The 14,413-nt window shown below is 41.1% G+C and overlaps 1 protein-coding gene and 1 non-coding gene across 2 annotated transcripts; one reads left to right on the top strand and one right to left on the bottom strand.

Annotated features, from left to right (window-relative positions):
• Positions 1–8,288: 8,288 nt before the first annotated feature.
• On the top strand, positions 8,289–8,361 carry LOC117530176. Its single transcript, XR_004566213.1, has one exon. It is a non-coding gene; the product is annotated as a small nucleolar RNA SNORD36 (small nucleolar RNA).
• A 1,296-nt stretch (positions 8,362–9,657) lies between these two features.
• LOC117529592 (putative UDP-GlcNAc:betaGal beta-1,3-N-acetylglucosaminyltransferase LOC100288842) lies at positions 9,658–14,147 on the bottom strand. Its single transcript, XM_034192421.1, has 2 exons — positions 14,109–14,147; positions 9,658–10,765 (listed from the first exon to the last, which is right to left on the bottom strand). The coding sequence occupies exons 1-2, from the start codon at positions 14,112–14,114 to the stop codon at positions 9,659–9,661; spliced, it is 1,113 nt and encodes a 370-aa protein (XP_034048312.1). The 5' UTR covers positions 14,115–14,147; the 3' UTR covers position 9,658.
• Between the last annotated feature and the right edge of the window lie 266 nt (positions 14,148–14,413).

Here is a 14,413-nt window from a genome sequence, read left to right on the forward strand (position 1 = left end):
AGCCACATTTCGCACAAATACTCCTTAGACATTAAAAAAATGGACTGGCCACTTAAATTTTCAATAGGCGGCCAGGTAGGGGTCAATTGAAGAATTACATAGGGGTCAAAATTTAAACATGCTCCAATCATATTGAAAACTACACCACATTATTTGTCTGATCATAAAGATTCCAAAAAGGTATAATTTGAACTATCTGTGACTGAATGTTATGGAGTCATAGGATTAAAACAGCAGGAATGGTGAAAAAGGTCGGTTTCAGTTTGTACAGGGGTCAAAAGTTAAAGTTGCTCCAATTTTGGTAAAAACATGGTGCAAATTATTGGTTGAACTAATAGGATTAATAAATGGAACAGTTTTGACTGTGTTGAATGCTTGGTCTGCACACTAAAGGTCAAATATCATCCACTGGATTCCATGACATATGGTAAATAGACTGCATTTTTATAGCGCTTTTCCATTAGCATCAGAAGGGTCAAAGGGCTCAAAGGGATTTACTACTATACGTCATCTTCACACATTCACACAAACACACTCACTCACCGATGCCAGGGTGCTGCCATGCAAGGCACTCACTACAGACCAGGAGCAACTAGGGGATTAAGGACCTTGCCCAAGGGTCCTTAGCGATTTTCCGGTCTGGCTGAGTTTTTCAACCGACGATCCTCTGGATGGAAGCCCAACATTTAACCACTAGACCATCACCTTCCTATATCGCAACCAATTGGACTCCATTTGGAATATCACAGCAGCTGTGTGCACAGGATGCACAGCGCGTGAACACGCTCATGTGCTAAGGAATGCGACAAGCAATCTTCTATTTTAGATTTTTAATTATTGTTCCACTGTATTTAAGTAAACTGATGAATAATCATGTTCCATTCTGCTGGTAGAACACCTTAACACAAGGTAATATGTCACAGAAACCAATGGGCATTGACCTTGTTTGACAAGTCCCATTGTCTTGTCGAATACCCCAGGGGTCTATCCTAGGACAGAGTTTGTTCTCTTTGTACCTCCTGCCACTCTGAAGAATTTTTAAAAACCATGGTATGTCTTACCATTTTTATGCAGATGACTCGCAAATTTATGTCCCCATAAAGAAAAACAGCTCCCTGGCGCCTCTTCTCAACTGTTTGCGTGATGTCAAGGCTTGGTTGGCAAATAACTTTTTAAATCTAAACAAGTCCAAGACAGAAATTCTTGTTTTTAAGCCTAACTCTGCTTTTATTTTTAACTCTGACTTGGACTCTTATCAACAGTTCATCAAGCCTACTGCCACTAGCCTTGGCGTCATACTTGATGGTGATTTTAGACTTGACAGGCAAATAAATGCCGTGGTTAAATCCAGTTTTTTGGGCTTTACTACTATACGTCATATTCACCCATTCACACAAACACACTCACACACCGATGCCCAGGGTGCTGCCATGCAAGGCACTCACTACAGACCAGGAGCAACTAGGGGATTAAGGACCTTGCTCAAGGGTCCCTAGTGATTTTCCAGTCTGGCTGGGCTTTTCAACCGAGGAACCTCTGGACTGAAGCCCAACATTTAGCCACTAGACCATCACCTCCCCATATAGCAACCAACTGGACTCCATTTGGAATATCACAGCAGCTGTGTGCACAGGATGCACAGCGCGTGAACACGCTCATGTGCTAAGGAATGCAACAAGCAATTTTTTATTTTAGATTCTTAATTATTGTTCCACTGTAGTTAAGTAAACTGATGAATAATTATGCTCCATTCTGCCGGTAGAACGGCGTAATATGAGGTAACATGTCACAGAAACCAATGGGCATTGACCTTGTTTGACACTTACTCTGTAAAACAAGCGTCCATCACAGGCAAAAACTATTCCATTTATTAATCCTATTCGCTCAACTTTTGACCCCATACAAACTGAAATTAACCTTTGTCACCATTTTTACCCGAGGCCAAAATATGGCTATCGGGTATTGCAAAGGCCTTGCGTCCATCCGTCTGTTTGTCTGTGCTCAGCATAAGTCCAGTCCTATTACTGCCAAGGTCTTCAAATTCACAGGGAAGATTCTTGGGACATAGACCTTGGACACCTTCAAAGATGGCTAACCTTGACCTATTTTAAGAGGCCAAAGGGTCACATTCTGTTTCCTATTTTTATGCTCATATGGCCAAGGGTATTTTAGCCTTGCATTATATTTGCTGTTTTTAACCACATAACTCAATAACATTCAGTCATAGACCAAACTGCAATTTTGGAATCCCTATGATCAAACAAATAATGTGGAATAATGTAGAATTTTTAAATTTTAATGCCAGTGTAACCAGTGAGTCAAAACCTCACACATTTGAGAAATGTTGGTTTCTCAGAATGCAAAAGATAGAGAACCCTGCCCTACTTTTTCAAAGTCAGGCTCAAAACTTCTCAATCACCCCTCGTATACTGTGGCTGTAGATGTTGTTTAGTCCCCTTAAATGGTACCAATAATCTGCTTGGTCCAATGACTACATGCCCAGAGAAACACAACCCGTCCAAAATGTCGCGACTGATGTTCCCACACAATGAGAGAGGCTCATGAGGTGCCCAGGCCAGAGACAGGACCTATTGATTGTAACTGATCCCATAGATCTTACAGTAGCAAGCTTAACCGTTACCATGACTGTCATAAAACAGAATACTTCAACACTGAGACGTTGTTGGTGAAGACGCTGGCCTGATGTGGGGAGACAGACAACCACAGAAAGCAGTGCAGACATAGAGGCCAGCCAAAGTGTGAGCCACTGTCAAATAGTACAGAAGATAAAAGGCTTGTAGAACAACCAAACATTTTGTTTGGTCAGCCCGGGTCACCACGACAGCGGCCAAGCTTTCTTTTTCGAGATGTTCTGGAGGGAAGCAGCATTTTGAGGGACAATTAAAGGAGCGCAGACAACTAGAAATCTAAAATGGAACTGAGACATACACACTTCTGAAGTACCTGATGTGTATTTAAGCTTTAAAGTCATTTTAAAGTGTTAATAATGATATGCAAAGTTGTCTACTATGGAAAAAACAATCAATGGCAGAAAAAAAACTCCAAAACCTACTCCACAGATATAATGCATTGATTACAAAGTAAATTGTGATCTAAATTTTCAGATTTTCATTCAAGTCGGGCCATGATAGTGCATACTGTGCCATCATTTTACAAGACTTATATGCATATATGATTTGAAGATTTGGAGGAAAACAGGGTTTTAGTGTGTTACCATTCCTCACAGTGGGCACTAGATGTCCTCCTTGGATTGGTGTAATGAGTGAGTCTTGACCTGAAGTTTCAAAATCAAATAAAACTTTTTTTCATACAATTTGCTCTGCCGCCAATTTTGTTTATAGTTAATAAATTAATGCAACAGATTATAACTATTTACGGCACTTCTGTTAAAGCATTGCGTGACTCAGTAACTCCATATGATGCCTTCCTTTCAAGGCCTGGCTGCAAAATGTGTCTTCATAATGTCAATTTCAAAGATATAAATGAGCCATTAATTTTTTTATTTATATATATATATATTTGACATTTTAACATGCAAATCACAAGGGATAAAATGTAATGACATTACTGCTTCATAAACTGATACATAAACTTCCAAAGCAGTTAATTATGTCTATTCTTTATTTCACACTCTTAGTCCAAAATATGTACGTACATACACTCAACAAAAATATAAACGCAACACTTTTGGTTTTGCTCCCATTTTGTATGAGATGAACTCAAAGATCTAAAACTTTTCTATACTATCTAAACTAAAATACCATGATTAGTGCACAGGTGTGCCTTAGACTGCCCACAATAAAAGGCCACTCTGAAAGGTGCAGTTTTATCACACAGCACAATGCCACAGATGTTGCAAGATTTGAGGAAGCGTGCGATTGGCATGCTGACAGCAGGAATGTCAACCAGAGCTGTTGCTCGTGTATTGAATGTTCATTTCTCTACCATAAGCCGTCTCCAAAGGCGTTTCAGAGAATTTGGCAGTACATCCAACCAGCCTCACAACCGCAGACCACGTGTAACCACACCAGCCCAGGACCTCCACATCCAGCATGTTCACCTCCAAGATCGTCTGAGACCAGCCACTCGGACAGCTGCTGAAACAATCGGTTTGCATAAACAAAGAATTTCTGCACAAACTGTCAGAAACCGTCTCAGGGAAGCTCATCTGCATGCTCGTCGTCCTCATCGGGGTCTTGACCTGACTCCAGTTCGTCGTCGTAACCGACTTGAGTGGGCAAATGCTCACATTCGCTGGCGTTTGGCACGTTGGAGAGGTGTTCTCTTCACGCATGAATCCCGGTTCACACTGTCCAGGACAGATGGCAGACAGCGTGTGTGGCATTGTGTGGGTGAGCGGTTTTCTGATGTCAATGTTGTGGATCGAGTGGCCCATGGTGGCGGTGGGGTTATGGTATGGGCAGGCGTCTGTTATGGACGAAGAACACAGGTGCATTTTATTGATGGCATTTTGAATGCACAGAGATACCGTGACGAGATCCTGAGGCCCATTGTTGTGCCATACATCCAAGAACATCACCTCATGTTGCAGCAGGATAATGCACGGCCCCATGTTGCAAAGATCTGTACACAATTCTTGGAAGCTGAAAATGTCCCAGTTCTTGCATGGCCGGCATACTCACCGGACATGTCACCCATTGAGCATGTTTGGGATGCTCTGGACCGGCGTATACGACAGCGTGTACCAGTTCCTGCCAATATCCAGCAACTTCGCACAGCCATTGAAGAGGAGTGGACCAACATTCCACAGGCCACAATTGACAACCTGATCAACTCTATGCGAAGGAGATGTGTTGCACTGCATGAGGCAAATGGTGGTCACACCAGATACTGACTGGTATCCCCCCCCCCCCCCCCCCCCCCAATAAAACAAAACTGCACCTTTCAGAGTGGCCTTTTATTGTGGATCTTTGAGTTCATCTCATACAAAATAGGAGCAAAACCAAAAGTGTTGCGTTTATATTTTTGTTGAGTGTATGTCATGGTCAAGAAAAATAAAGTAAAAGTAAAATATTATCATAAAATGCACATCTCATAGACTAAAAAATAAACTAAGCAGCATCCTCAATAACTTAAGGGGTTCAGGTGCAGATCTGACTGAAGTGATCAGATAACTCTTACCATTAACTGACAAATTCACTCACCATCTCAACACTCTAAACCCAAATGTTCAAATTAATTAAAAAGATTAAGTAGTGTAAACTCAAAGTTTTAAGAAAACATTTGTGTTGTGAAAGTGTAGTGACACGGACCCACAACAGGGGGCGCAAATGAACGGTCAATAGATGAGCCAAAAAGTAATAATTTAATGTTGTGAAGGTGCACAACGAATATACAGACAATCTTAGAATCTGATAACAGTCAATCCACAAAGGTGACGTGTGGGCAGGCTCGAGGATAGAAGACGTCTGTCCTGAGAAGAGCCGGAACCACACGATTTCCGCCGCCACTGAACCTGGTGAATACTGGAGCCGCCAAGTCCCGAATTCCCAGGTGATCACCGTCCCCGACTGTCGGATCTGGTACTGCTGGCGAAGAGCAAAGACAGTCAAGTGTGGGTGTGTGTACACCCAGTAACAACAATGGTGGGAATGCCACCTCCACCTTTAACACACACTCGTGCAGCGTCTGTTTAACCACTTATCTGACGGGACGTAGGACGAAACAGTCGCGACCCACGCCGGTCCTCTGGTTGACAGTTGCAACACAATAGCACTTGGAATCACTCCACAAGTTACCTCCATAGAAATACGATATCTCGGCGATGAGGTGGAGATGACGTCTGGGTTTTATGGAGTGAGATGATGAAGAATGAGTGACAGCTGTCAGGAAATAATGAGTGACAGCTGTCACTCCCGGCTGTGTCCGTGGCGGCAGCGTCCTCTCGTGCCTGAAGCCCGCACTTCAGGCAGGGCGCCCTCTGGTGGTGGGCCAACAGTACCTCCTCTTCTGGCGGCCCACACAACAATTTGACTTACTTAAATATTTCAAGTTTATGGAACATGGTCTTTCTTTTTGAGTAAATTAAACTCAGAATTTTTTGTTGACTTGAACTAATTGTATTTTAAGTAAGCAAAACTTCAAAGTATAACTTAAGCACAACTTAAAAGAATTAAGTAATTATATATGAGAATGTTTGAGTTGACTCAGAGAACATTTTAGTAGAGGGGTGGTGACCAAGTGGTTAGTGCACTTCATTTTGGTGCAGAAGGTTTCTGGTTCAAATCCCATCCATGCCACATTTCTCTTTGTAATGTGGAGTTGTGTCAAGAAGGGTATCCGGTGTAAAACCTGTGTCAGCTCAACATGCAGATCCACCTTGAATCTGCTGTGGTGACCCTGATTGAAAAGCAAGGGAGCACCTGAAGGGACTTACTTTTACTTAATGAACACTTTAATTTAATTGTAATAATGAGATACAAGTAGCATATAATCAAAACTTTTAAGTTCTGGGAACAACTGACTTTAAGTTTATGAACTCAAAAATATTGTGGCAACTGATTACCTCAATATTTTTGAGTTCTGCTAACTTGTTTGGGTTTACAGTGAAGGTTTTTAACGGGAATCGAAACCGGGCTCTAGGTTCACTGTGCAGCTATTAATACAGCAAAGCCACCCAATCTGGCGTTTGATGAAGTGTGTCAGAGAATATTTATATTTAACTTTTTGAAATAGGAAAATGAAGGTAGAAGCCCCCAGGTGTGGAACAAGGAATCAACTTTTAGTCCATTTTTAGACAGTTTGGTACTTGTTCTTTTATGAATAAAGTGGAATAAAGTTTTAAATTGAAAAAAGAAAAATTAGCATTGAAAGCTCACTCTTCTGGGTTTGTTGAACCTTCTGTTGGATAGCTGCAGTGGGTAGTAATGTTTTGGACTTTAATACAGGAGTGGCAAGTCCGCGGCCTGGTCTGTTTTAGTTTGATTTTCCACATGTCAAGAAAATCAATGAAAATAAAAAAAAAAAAAAATCAAAATCAAGAAAATCAAAATCAATTCTTGGAAAACAGCTCCTCACCCAGCCTGAACTAATTATTCATTTGACATCCTGTATTTTATCTGATAGTGACTCCTGCACTGGTGATAAATGTAAAAGCTGCAGGTATCCTGAATTACGCAAATATCTTACTGTGGTGCACACGCGCTGCACGCAATGTACTGTTCAGAAATAATTCACCAAGTCAGATCATCACCTGTAGTTACAAGTTGTGTCCTGCTCTACATGTTAAACGTGCTTCGCATGTAAATGTTCCACCACTTGCTGTTACACTGTCTTCCCTGACTTGCACATGTTAACAAGCTACATGTTAGCGATATGTTAACATGCTGCTGGTTTCCTGGCAGGACCCCTGTATGGGGCCATGTAGGATTGATAGTTCTCAAAGCTGCATTGAAAATATGAATTCAGGTTTTGATTACTCGCTGCATTGTAGCAAGTGCAGAGAAAAGTTTGCCCCTACTGTGTATGTAATCAACTGGCCCAGCCACTTTGATGTTTTACTGTCAGGAGTGTGTGTGTGTGTGTGTGTGTGTGTGTGTGTGTGTGTGTGTGTGTGTGTGTGTGTGTGTGTGTGTGTGTGTGTGTGTGTGTGTGTGTGTGTGTGTGTGTGTGTGTGTGTGTGCGTGTGCGTGTGTGAATGAGTCAGTGAAATAAAGTGACACACAAATGCATTGTCAAAATGTGAAATTGTCACTCTTTCATTCACCTGGTGCAATTTCCATAGCATTGCCATCACAATATTATGTATTTCAGATCTATTCCGCTAACCCTCATTTTTATTTATTTATTTATATGTATGTTGAATTTTTATTTTATTTTATTTTATTTATGTATTTTTTGTCCCTCAGGACCACAATGGAAACAGGGTTTATGTTTTACTGTGTTATCATCGGCTGTACTTATATTGCCAAATAAATCCAATCCATCTTGGTTTTTCTACATCTTTATCATTGTGAGGATTTTGTTTGGTTTTTGAAGAATAATTCTATAAGTCTCATGTCCAACCTATAACTACGGGGGTATACAGAATTCTGTTCTTTGGCAGGACTCTAGAGAGCATACCTCTGCCATCAGGCGGACATGACAACAAGAGTTGTCCTGCGGTTGATAGATGTTTGTGTTCTGAACACCCAGCCGTATTTTACGTTTCTACGATACCCAAAGGGTTTGTTCCTTTAATGTCATACATTTAAGTGCAGTTAGTTTATTTAGGTGCTGTTAGTGAAGTTTTCACACACTTGGCCTAAATGCAGTGATGACCTGAATTTCTTCACTTGAAATTTTCCATGAAGCTTTTTGAGCTTTTTAACTCTGAGCATCAGCCACGACAGCAGCTGCTTTGACTTTGGACTGTTTGCTGACTGTAAGTTAAGTGTTTTCCATGTTTCTCTGCAAGTGTGAACACGGTCACCTGTCTCGTCAAGAGCAAGAACTGCCTGCATACACTTGTCACATGAGGTCAGGTATTGGTGTGCACCAAGGAACCCTAGACCCACTGCCCAGCGTAGGGTCTGACAATGGGTCCCAGGATTTCAACCCAATACCTAATAGCAGTCTGTTTGCCGTTGTCTATCCTGTAGAGGTCTGTGCATCCTTCCAGGGATATGCCCTCTCCAAACCATTGAACCTGCTTTTATCTGTGGAAACCACAAAGAGGTGGACCTTCCAATTCTGATGTGAATGTGTGTGTGTGTGTGTGTGTGTGTGTGTGTGTGTGTGTGTGTGTGTGTGTGTGTGTGTGTGTGTGTGTGTGTGTGTGTGTGTGTGTGTGTGTGTGTGTGTGTGTGTGTGTGTGTGTGTGTGTGTGTGTGTATAAATATATATATATATATATATATATATAGAGAGAGAGAGAGAGAGAGGGACAAAACTATAAGTCCCCCTAAGACATTTAAAATTTTCTTCAAATATTTTCCCTTTTTTTTTTTTTTAACAGAGCAAGGAATTTTCAACACAGCATTTCTAAACATCCTAGTTTTATTTTGGATAATAATTTGGACAACATTTTACTTTGCACACAGAAACAAAATTTCACAAAAATCAAAAAGTACCAGGGTCAAAATGATCAGTTCTTCCTGATGCTAGTAGTCAATTGTGTCTCCTATTTGCCTGATAGCAGCCTGCAGTTATTTGTTGCCTAACTTAATTCTTTAAGGGCCATTTTACCTGTTTAAGGGTCAGTCTTCAAGTTTGATAGGAATCAGAAAAGAACCTGGGTGGAGTAAACCAACAAACAGGCAGGCATGACCTTGACCCCACTGACTGACCTTTGGTAAATTTGATGCTGCCTGGGCAATTGTGGAACTCACCTTCATAAATGTGCACACGGGGTCATCCTACATGTGCACAGTGAGTTTGTGGTAAATGCACAAAGCACCTTGGAGGAGTAGAGAACCAAACTTTTCTCAAATTAAATCATGCCTTTCATATGCACCACATGCTCTGCTGTGGTGTACCTTTGACCCCTTTATTGTTACTGAATTTTTTTTTTTTTTTTATAAATTATTCGATACAATAATTCAAAAGAACAGAAATACCATGAATGCTTTGCAGACTCTCGCTTTCATTCCTACAACCCCTTTAAGCATCATTCTCTCACTCTCATGCACTCCATCAGTTATTCATGTGATCCAGCGTGGTCCTGGGAGTTAAAGAAAGACAGTTTATCCAGGTACGTGAGAACCTTACAGGTCACCAGGCCATAGTACGTCTTTAACAGTGAGCATTTTCCATCCTCATGCTGCAAGTCAACCCAGATCTTGTTGAGTTCCTTGCATCCTACTCCTGCTGAGCTGAACAGGTAGTGATAGCAGCAGACATTGTAGTGGATGTGCTTGTTTCCGGAGAACCTGGAACTGTGCATTGGTGTTACACCAGCTTTCTGTGCACAACGACCCACAAAAACACCAGCTGGCACAGGCACCCGGACCACCGCAGATGCTATGTAGAGTTTTCGGACCACATCTTGAGATACTATATAAGCTGTATCATCACAGTAATCAGGCAGGTACTTATCAGGATAGAGAACTGGGGGTAGGTAACCAGGACTGTTTGGGTCCTGATCAGGGGAATCTCTCTGTATTACTCTGCCCAGATAAAGGTCCTCAGGGTGCCCGTGCAACCCAAGCAGATAATCTCCAATGGCGGGGAGGTTGATAAACACAGAGTCTTTAGTTAGCAGAACAAACCTCGCCACAGGACAGAAGGTGATGACCCAACGGAGTGCAAGCACAGTCCTTTTGGCTGAGCCATGGGGGGAGGAATCATCCACATAGTGACCTTGCACCATGTCGCCATGGTGCTCAGACTCCATCACTAGGGCCTCTTGTGCGATGGAAGATTGAGTTGATCCCAAGAAGAACAGTATCCGAACTGGAAAACCTTGGAAGTGTGTTTGGTTCGCCCATGTCTTCCTGACTGCATCTCTCTGGGTCACATTAGCAGGTGAGCTGAAGACGAGAGTGAGAAGGAAGAGCTCAGAGTTTTGGCAGGTGTCAGGGTTGAAGATGGGGTAGGCTTGAGACACATTATCCTTGGAATTGCTCAGGTCCAGTTTCCTCGCCTTCTCCCTTACATCAGAAACAGTGCCATCAGAGTAGATTCCTGGAGTGGGCTGGAGGAGATATTCCTCCACAAAGTCGGCCCCGAACAACAAAGCGTGGAAAAGCAGGACATTGAAGAGCAGGAAACACCACTGGTGGGTTTGCAACTTGCACAAAAAGCACTGCAGCATGAGACAAACACAGCATAGTGGGGAAAAATGTTGTTATTATTATACTGGCAGCTGTGATTGTCCGAATAATTCTGTAAAAAATATGTAAATATGTTTATACAAAATATTTTACAATTTACAGTATAAAACTGTTCTAATTAACAATTTAAAAATTAAAAAAGAAAAAAGTTTAAAAATGGCCTTGAAGCAGGATATTCTGTTTGGGAAGCAAGCACTCTAGCTGTGGGCATGACCACTGTGATAAACTTTTCCAAGGACACTGGTTGGAGTGAGCATCTACTGATAATTCGACTGTGTGGATCCACCCTGTTATGCCAGAGATATAACTCGTGTAACTTCTTCCAGCTTTGGGACTACACTCAGAACAGTGAATCATTACACTTCATATTGGTATAGTTTGTACAAATGTACTAAAAAAATGTTAATATGGCAGTACGATATACAGTTCATTACATTCATCAGTTATATTATCTTAGTAACTGATTCTGAATTCCTGTTTTCTGATTCTTCAGCTTTGTAAAACTTCGCAAAACCTTGTAATTTTTAGAATGACCTAAGCAGTGGGTCACCCCTTTGAGTCTGGTCTGTTTCTTCCTCAGTATCATCAGAGGGAGTTTTTCCTTACCACGGTCACCTGTGTGTTTGCTCTAGGGGTTGGTAAGGTTAGACCTTACTTATGTGAAGTGCCTTGAGGCAGCTTTGTTGTGATTTGGCACTATATAAATTAAATAAATTGAATTGATCTATGATTCCTTCTTTATGTTCTCTAATGCCATATACCAACACAGTGCAGAGTAGCTACCTAAACTCTGTAAGTGAGATAAAGTATCTCGTCAGTAGTTTTACATCCTCATTGAAGACAACTTTGGATGCTGTAGCTCCTCTGAAAAAGAAAGCTTTAAATCAGAAGTCCCTGACTCCGTGGTATAACTCACAAACACGCAGCTTAAAGCAGATAACCCGTAAGTTGGAGAGGAAATGGCATCTCACTAATTTAGAAGATCTTCCCTTAGCCTGGAAAAAGAGTCTGTTGCTCTATAAAAAAGCCCTCAGTAAAGCTAGGACATCTTACTACTCATCACTAATTGAAGAAAATAAGAACAACCCCAGGTTTCTTTTCAGCACTGTAGCCAGGCTGACAAAGAGTCAGAGCTCTATTGAGCCGAGTAGTCCTTTAACTTTAACTAGTAATGACTTCATGACTTTCTTTCTTTCTTTCATGACTCTTTCTCTCAGACTGTTCTGAGTTATTTTCATTAGTTACTTCATCCAAACCATCAACATGTCTATTAGACCCCATTCCTACCAGGCTGCTCAAGGAAGCCCTACCATTATTTAATGCTTCGATCTTAAATATGATCAATCTATCTTTATTAGTTGGCTATGTACCACAGGCTTTTAAGGTGGCAGTAATTAAACCATTACTTAAAAAGCCATCACTTGACCCAGCTATCTTAGCTAATTATAGGCCAATCTCCAACCTTCCTTTTCTCTCAAAAATTCTTGAAAGGGTAGTTGTAAAACAGCTAACTGATCATCTGCAGAGGAATGGTCTATTTGAAGAGTTTCAGTCAGGTTTTAGAATTCATCATAGTACAGAAACAGCATTAGTGAAGGTTACAAATGACCTTCTTATGGCCTCAGACAGTGGACTCATCTCTGTGCTTGTTCTGTTAGACCTCAGTGCTGCTTTTGATACTGTTGACCATAAAATTTTATTACAGAGATTAGAGCATGCCATAGGTATTAAAAGCACTGCGCTGCGGTGGTTTGAATCATATTTATCTAATAGATTACAATTTGTTCATGTAAATGGGGAATCTTCTTCACAGACTAAGGTTAATTATAGAGTTCCACAAGGTTCTGTGCTAGGACCAATTTTATTCACTTTATACATGCTTCCCTTAGGCAGTATTATTAGACGGCATTGCTTAAATTTTCATTGTTACGCAGATGATACCCAGCTTTATCTATCCATGAAGCCAGAGGACACACACCAATTAGCTAAACTGCAGGATTGTCTTACAGACATAAAGACATGGATGACCTCTAATTTCCTGCTTTTAAACTCAGATAAAACCGAAGTTATTGTACTTGGCCCCACAAATCTTAGAAACATGGTGTCTAACCAGATCCTTACTCTGGATGACATTACCCTGACCTCTAGTAATACTGTGAGAGTAGGACTGCTTTTTTGCATTTACGCAATATCTCTAAAATTAGAAAGGTCTTGTCTCAGAGTGATGCTGAAAAACTAATTCATGCATTTATTTCCTCTAGGCTGGACTATTGTAATTCATTATTATCAGGTTGTCCTAAAAGTTCCCTGAAAAGCCTTCAGTTAATTCAAAATGCTGCAGCTAGAGTACTAACGGGGACTAGAAGGAGAGAGCATATCTCACCCATATTGGCCTCTCTTCATTGGCTTCCTGTTAATTCTAGAATAGAATTTAAAATTCTTCTTCTTACTTATAAGGTTTGTAGTTCCTAGGGTTTTTAAGAGTAGAATGGGAGGCAGAGCCTTCAGCTTTCAGGCTCCTCTCCTGTGGAACCAGCTCCCAATTCGGATCAGGGAGACAGACACCTTCTCTACTTTTAAGATTAGGCTTAAAACTTTCCTTTTTGCTAAAGCTTATAGTTAGGGCTGGATCAGGTGACCCTGAACCATCCCTTAGTTATGCTGCTATAGACTTAGACTGCTGGGGGGTTCCCATGATGCACTGAGTGTTTCTTTCTCTTTTTGCTCTGTATGCACCACTCTGCATTTAATCATTAGTGACTGATCTCTGCTCCCCTCCACAGCATGTCTTTTTCCTGGTTCTCTCCCTCAGCCCCAACCAGTCCCAGCAGAAGACTGCCCCTCTCTGAGCCTGGTTCTGCTGGAGGTTTCTTCCTGTTAAAAGGGAGTTTTTCCTTCCCACTGTCGCCAAGTGCTTGCTCACAGGGGGTCGTTTTGACCATTGGGGTTTTTACGTAATTATTGTATGGTCTTGCCTTACAATATAAAGCGCCTTGGGGCAACTGTTTGTTGTGATTTGGTGCTATATAAATAAAATTGATTGATTGATTGATTGATTATTTGTAATTTGCAACTGCTTTATACCGTAAAATTTACAGACTGTTCTATAAAGGTATTTACATATTTTTACTGTATTTTTAACTCATTGTGGAAACCACAGCTACCAGTTTTTTGTTTTTACATACATACATACATACATACACACACATATAGATTTTTTTTTTCACAGTGAGGAATTTCTATTTTGAAAACAGATGCAATGCATGAAGCAACGCCGAATTTAAGTAGAAACCTTTCATAACTCAAAAACTGTACCTGCATGATGCGTCACCGTGTTGTCTGTTGTTGTAGATCTCTAGAAGACCACGCTGCCGCTGTGGTTTTACAACATAAGGTTTCCACTGTCATCATGAAACTCAAGCAACATGTAACCGTGCACCCCAAGTCACATGCCCGTTGACGAGCATGCAACATTCATGATATGCAACAGTTTGGTGGGAGGAAGAAGGACGTACAAAATCTGATAAACTGACAGATTGCACCTTGTTTGCAAAACAGCACATATTTTATGCCAGCTATGGGTCATCTTTATTTAGGGAATAACCCTGTTGTATCTGATG

This window comes from Thalassophryne amazonica, chromosome 17, assembly GCF_902500255.1.
Source record: "Thalassophryne amazonica chromosome 17, fThaAma1.1, whole genome shotgun sequence".
Taxonomy (NCBI): Eukaryota; Metazoa; Chordata; class Actinopteri; order Batrachoidiformes; family Batrachoididae; genus Thalassophryne; species Thalassophryne amazonica.